Source organism: Lactuca sativa, chromosome 8 (assembly GCF_002870075.4).
Source record: "Lactuca sativa cultivar Salinas chromosome 8, Lsat_Salinas_v11, whole genome shotgun sequence".
Taxonomy (NCBI): domain Eukaryota; kingdom Viridiplantae; phylum Streptophyta; class Magnoliopsida; order Asterales; family Asteraceae; genus Lactuca; species Lactuca sativa.
The window spans coordinates 59399261-59406434 of NC_056630.2; the positions used below are offsets into that span (position 1 = coordinate 59399261).

Below are 7174 nucleotides of genomic sequence, written 5' to 3' on the forward strand. Positions count from 1 at the left end.
ATTTTAGATATGATGTTTCATCAGAGATTAAACAAAATTTTATGAAAATATTGTTTTCATAATAGAGCAAATATCTCAACATCTTATTATATACTCATTCTTTAGGAAATATGAAAATTAAGTAATCTAATCACAATTTAATGTGTATTTAAAAAAATAACAAATTTTTTTTAACAAAAACAACCTATTGGTCCGGAAGTATTTCGGACCAAGAAAAAAATATTTTTTCTGATAAAAAAGTACATTTTAGATTTTACAAAATTCGGCATTTGTAATTAAAATTATGATAATTCTCTTAGATATTTAGATGGAAAATCCAAATCGTTACAAGAAATGTCACACAAAACCATACATTTTAATCATAGTTTTTATTCTCTTTCATTAGTATTATCCTTTCCAAAAAAAATAAGAAAATAAAAAATACAAAAGAGGCCTTCATTTTTCAAAGAAATTACAAAAATACCTAGTCACAAAGTTATAGAAGTTGTTTTGGAAAAAGTAAAAAACTAAAATTTAAAGAAATGGTCCGGAAATAGTTATAGAAATTGTTCGATTTGCAAAGTCATTAAAATGGTCCATGTAAAAATAATTACAGAAATAGTCCCTATACAATAACGATATTACAAAAGTGGTCCCCACATGATAGCCAGATATCGTTTAAACTTTTTTTTTTTTTATCAAACATGAACTCACAATAAATAGTTAGAAGAAAATTCTAAAAATTCCTTAAAATATCACTAAGGCTAAATGCTTACAATACCACCAACAACTGAAACATAATGAAAAAACACACACCATGTTGACAGTGGATAATGTAGATGTAATTAATGGACTAAAAACTGAAACTAAAAGTTGTAATTAATAGACAATCTAAAGGATTTACCTCTCTTTCCATATCACTGATGCCTCTTCGCTTCAATTATTCGATTTATCCAAACAAGACTATCAAAATACTCAACAACTTTACATCCAACAGATCTTCCACGAATCTTGAAGTTTTTAGTCTTGGCTATAACTGGATCATACAAACCATAACGATTAAGTTCATTCATAGATCTAAAAAGAAACTGCTTGTTTGATGTAAATCCATATGGAAATATTTTATCACCACCACTAAACCCGGAAAACACATGAAGTTTGACCCATGAATACTCATCCATCACCCACACCTCACAATCGGTATCTCTTACCCTCGACATCACACAAACCTTTCCACCCAAAACTCCCACCACATTCAACCGATCTCCAAAGCAACATGTTCTTAAAGAATCTGGAAAAGGTATCTCCTTGAATCTCTCTGAACCCAAATCAAATGCCAATATCAATTGTGTCAACTTCCCACCAATATAAGTATAACAAAACCAATGAAGATGGCCTTCATGCCCATCTACACAAACTAAATCTTGATCTCTAATGCATTGCAGGTGTGATGGAATTCTTTGAGATACCAACTCCCAGGAACCTTTACCTTTTCTCAGGCTATAAACCTCAACTGGTGCCATTCTTCGTGGGTCGAAAAACTCTGTAAGCTTAACAACTTTGTAATCATCGGTTTTGGGATCATACCCAAACCGGAAAATGGTATTTCTTGATTCAGAGGAGGAGCCCATGGAACATGGCGGAAGAGTTAAGAAAGCGGAGAGAGAATGGTTCTGAATACAAACGATATAATCATCACCTGATTCATACTTAAAACATATTAACCCTTTCACAGATCCAACGACATTGCCAAAACAACGTGCAGGTTGAGATTCGAGATTAACGGGGAATTTGAAGAAATTGTCGAGTTCGTTAGCGGGAGAAGAAAAAGGGCTTGCAGTGAATGAAGTACAGTCAGCCCTAACACCGAAGAACATAAGAATCTTCTGGTTGATATGCGTAGAACGATGGAGGTGGGATTTTACAAAGGAGGATTCAGATAACAGAGCATTCCAATCTTTACAAACGCACCTCATTTGAGCAAGCTGTTTTGCCAATAACCTGATGAATATGTCTGATAAAACTTCGCCTTGGAGGTTCTCCATTGTAGTTGGGTGTCGTGATCGTGGTGAAACCATTTTCGTTTCGTTTTTCCTTGTATGTTCTTCTCTGCTTACAAGTGTATATATTTGGATTTTTGGAGCTGATGAGATTACAAATAGGTTAACTTATAGAATTAGGGCTTTCGTTTCATCATTCTAAGGTATTTGTAGTTTTGGGCACAATTTTTTTTTAATCTATAGATAACGATATACGTTTAACAGATTTACGAATCTAACAACTTTACCAGATTTACGAATCTAACAATTTTATCTACTGATTTTGAAAAAATTAGTCATAGTTAGTGCTAATCCAAAAATAGTTATTGAAAACGCAGACTAGACTAACTAGGATTCGGTTTTTACATGGCCTATAATTTTATTTTTTTTGTTAATTTTTCTTTTTCCCCATGAAGTCGCAGATGGTTTAGAACATCTTAGGTTTCCTCTCGTCTCATCTTCCATTTCGTTTGTTCTTTGGTTCTCGGATGTTAAAGAACAAAATCACAAATGAGAATATTATGTATATAATTTAAGAGAATCGAACTCCCAACCTCACGCCACACATGAGTATAAAACTCAACCCACGCCACATATAAAACCAAAATTCTATTTTCCATCTCCACCGCCTCCCTACCCTCATATTCATCGACACTCCTCTCCCCCTCATCTTCTTCCTTTTTGGTGGTGTTATGTTCTTCTCTATCCCTATTAATCCAAAGTAAAAAAATATACCAAAATTATGTCAATATATAAGAAGATGGTGGTTGAACAATAGGATTTGAATTATAAAGATCTGACAATGAGTAGTGGGATTTTGGGTAATAATTCCATAGGTAAAAAATGCATAAATATTTTGTTATGGATTTTTTTTGCTTAATTGAACTAAAATGACCATATGATGTTGCAGATTTGGCATCTCTACTTGGTTTTTCAACGGAACATGCTAAAGCTTTTGTTTCAAGAACATGTGGGTATTAACGCTTATTCATGTTTTATTTCAACATGACATATGATGGTATAGTCTCTTCAATTTTTCTAAAGTATAATTTATGTTTCTTGCAATGATCCATGGATCTCTCATAGATAGATAAGGGTTGAATTAATCACATCTAATATGACAACTAGTTTTGAAGACCGCCTTAAATGCGGCCCAATCTCTAGTGGTGAAAGTGATTTGCAAATTAATGAAATGACAAAGTCATTTGCATTTTCAAGTAAAGAATCAAAAACCGTCAAAGTCATTGATTTTGTTTAAATCATTACACATCAAGGACATGGTATCTTAGATGTTATTAAAGTTGAGGTTTCTTAAAAAAAATACATTATTGAAGTTGAAAGTGCTGCTTAATTCTCTTGAAAATAATTAGATTTCGGTGATTTTCATATTCAGCATAATGTTTTATGGTGGTGGTTGTAGTGGTGACGAAGATGACGTATATAAATATGTTGGGTGGTATGGGCCTTTGTAGTTTAATATTGATATAATTTATAATTCGAAAAAAATATAAGATAATAAAAAGGGTATAAAAACATTTTACATGGACTAGAGACGAATAAAACATATTTTTGAAACCATAAGGACTAACGCCTTGTTCTCGAGCTTTTTTTTTTTTGGTAAATTCAATAAAAGAAAAGGAAGGGAAATTTTGACAAAAAGAAAGGGAGGAGAAGGAAAATATTCGTTATTTTGTTTTCCCGAGTTTGAATGAAATAAAAGGAAATTTTTAAGTTTTTGTGTTACCGAGTTAGGAGGAAAAAGAAAATAAAACTTAAAATTTTCTTTCCTTTCACTTTCTTTCCAAATCTGCCCAATTTGGAAGGAAAATATGACTCCAAAACCTTTTCGTCCCCTCATTTTCCTTCCGTTAATGAAACTAGGGAACACGATTTTCTTTCGACACCGCTCACTTTCCCTCCGTATCCTCTCATTCCCCTCCTTAATAATAACTCGGGAACAAGGCGTAAGAGTTATTGGATGTTTGACACCTGTCATTTTGTGATATTTTTAAAATAAATAATATCCACATGACAATTTCCTGTTTTTTCAATTTTTAAAATTAAAAAGTCACATAATATTTATATTTATATATGTAAAGTATTAAGTGTAATAAATGTGATAGTAATAAACGTTTTTCTTTCCTTATTTCACAATTTTATTTTAAAAAATACTTAATGTTACACTTTGATAATTAATCTTTTTTAATCAACCCGTGTAATACACATATCTTACACATATTTTGTTTAATAAAAATATCCCTTAAACGCAACACGACATTCTTAAACCATAACTATGCCACTTGTCATTACCACCAAATACCTTTGATTGTTTTTCCCGCTTATATCCTTCATCTTTATTTATTGTGTTCCTAAAAATTAGGAATCAAATTAAGGATTGGATATTATCAGTTAATAACTTGGATTCTATTTCTTTTGTTCCTACAATTGAGGAATTTAAATTAGAAAAATCTATTCTTCTTTGACAAAATCTATGTAATATTTTAAAACTTTCCATGTTGAAGCCGAACAATTAGCCACCAAATCAGTCTAAAGAGATTCTTATATCCTATCTCTCTTACTAAAACCCTAATCTGTCCCACACCATCACCGTGTCCCTTCTCTTTCTTCCAACTCTAATCCATTCACCACCACCAATTATGTCATCGTCTTTCTTTCACCACCATCCGACACAATGGCCCTTTACTTTTTTTCTTTGACAACCGATCTACATTATATTACTACAGTCGAGCTCTAACATCTCTTCTTTGCTGATTTCTTTGAATCTCCTACTGGATTAATCTATAGCCTCTTCGACTGTAACAAAATCAATTGGATTTTTAGTTTTAGAGTTCCACAAAATTTGTATTTGTATGTATGTTTCAATTAGTGTATTTATTTCTTCTTTAGGTAGTGTGAGAACCGCTATCTTGATATGCATTGACAAGAAGCTAACTTTCAAGGTAGTTAGGTATCTATTTCTCAATTGCAATCTTTCTTATATAATTATTCCATTTTCTTCGTTTCTTTTATCAAGTGTTGACATTATTTGATTCCAAGCATGTCTCTAGTTGAACATCTTTCATATATGTTGGGCCACTACAATCAGATTATTCATTGTTTTGACCTCTTACTTACTAATGTATAAATCAAATGAAAACATTTTTCTTTTTTACTTTGTTTGAGATTTTAAACATTTTGTAATATGAATCAATTGAAACATTTTTCTTTTCTATTTTATTTTAGATTTTAAACATTTTGTAATATGAAGTATTGGATAACCCTCTTCTAGAAGTACAAGGTCCTAAAACTCCAGAAAAATGTCTTTCATCATGATACAAAAAGCAAGTGTTAAGTTAAATTTATCCCCTTTTTTGGGGTTGGAGTTGGTAATTTTATCCGGTATAAAAACCTAATTGAAACATGATTCATTTCTATTGAAATCATTAAATCATTTTTTTACAGTTGGTTCTCTTTCTTGACGAGAATAAACAATATCATCATGTCCAAAAGGTAAGATATGCAAGTTTTAATATTTAACCTTCCTTTGGGTTACTCATGATTTACTTGTTTTGATATTTAACCTTCCTTGGGTTACTCATGATTTACTTAGTTATGTATTTAGCCCTTTTGGTATATTTAATATATTTTATAGCGTTTTGTACTATATTTTATATATTGCTTATACTTTATTTTATAAGTTTGTTTCGTACTGAATATTTTTGATTTGGCTATTATGTACTGTCCAAATACAGTCACGTAGCTTCTGAATTCATGCAGTAGAGAAGTGTAGTAAATTACCAAATTTTCATCTATTGCTCTATATGTACTCATTTTCATGAAAGTGGCGTGTGTTATTTTGTATTAAAATTTCTATTTTTTATTCATATTTACCCACTAAAATCCAATATATTGATGTTCTTTAGAATATAGAAGCAACACTATAATTAAGTGGTGTTTTAATTATTATATCTTTATCCTAATCGTTGTATCATTTTCATTTCTTATTCTTTTTTTATATAATTTTTTTAAATTCCTTTTTCTTAGTATAGCATTGTACTTTGAAAGTACAAAGCTATAATTTGGTAGTTTTTCACTATGTGTGTGTTTGTTTGTGGTTGTTTTGTGTTTGTTGTAAAAACAAAAAATTAAAGTAATTTCTTTAACATTTTTTTTAATATTAGCATTATTTATAGTGTTTAACTTTTTATATTATTTCAAGTATAGCATTCAACTTTCATTTTAATGTTGATTATAATGTTAAACTTTCATTTTAATGTTACTATAGCGGTTTAATTTCAATACGTTCTCAATTATAACAATCAACTTTCATGTTATTCTCAATTATAACATTTTACTTTCTTATTTTTTAATTATAGTATTCAACTTTCAGTCGTGAGAGATTGTAGCATTTTACTTTTTTTTTTTTCAATTCTACCATTCAACTTTCATTTTAATGTCAATTATAACACTTTACTTCCATTTTTTTCAATGATCACATTCAAATTCCATGTTAATGTCGAGTAATGGAGGATGAGAAATGAGGGTATCATGTAACGCCCCGTTTATTTAAATAAATTAATAAATGTAATTCCCGGATTAATTTGTGAAGAATTTTAATAATGAAGGGCTGTTAGTAAATTACAAAGTTAATTTGAGAAGAATTTTAGAAGCAAGGGTATGTTTGGTAAATATTAGGACTTCAATTGAAGAGATTTTAAATGGCTGGGGTTAAAAGGGTAACTTATGGACTTATTTTGAAAGAAAAGAAGGAAGGAGGGATCAATTATGTTAATATGGGGATATGTTTTATGGCACCAGGTATATAAGCTATAGAGTAAATTACACGAATGGTCCCTATGGTTTGGAGTAATTTGCGTGTTTGATCCCTAACTTATTTTTTTAACTCGGACCGTCCCTATAGTATATTTTTGTTGCGCGTTTGGTCCCTGTCCGACCTAAAAAGACTATTATGCCCTTATTAATATTTTTTTAATTAATTTTATTATTTACATATTTCTTTTCTATTTCATTTTAAAAAAGAAATAAAAAAACACTGCCAACGTACAATCCCTTTAACCTTATGTACAACCGCCTCAGCTCCCCTTCCATCATTTTCCGACCAAATCGCCGCCTTCCCCTCCCCCACCTCCTTGGTC

General features: G+C 30.7%; 1 protein-coding gene across 1 annotated transcript; it reads right to left on the minus strand.

Annotated features, from left to right (window-relative positions):
- Window positions 1-896: 896 nt before the first annotated feature.
- On the minus strand, window positions 897-2057 carry LOC111911188 (F-box/kelch-repeat protein At3g06240). The gene has a single exon (XM_023906971.2). It carries the CDS (start codon window positions 2055-2057, stop codon window positions 897-899), a length of 1161 nt encoding a protein of 386 aa, XP_023762739.2.
- Between the last annotated feature and the right edge of the window lie 5117 nt (window positions 2058-7174).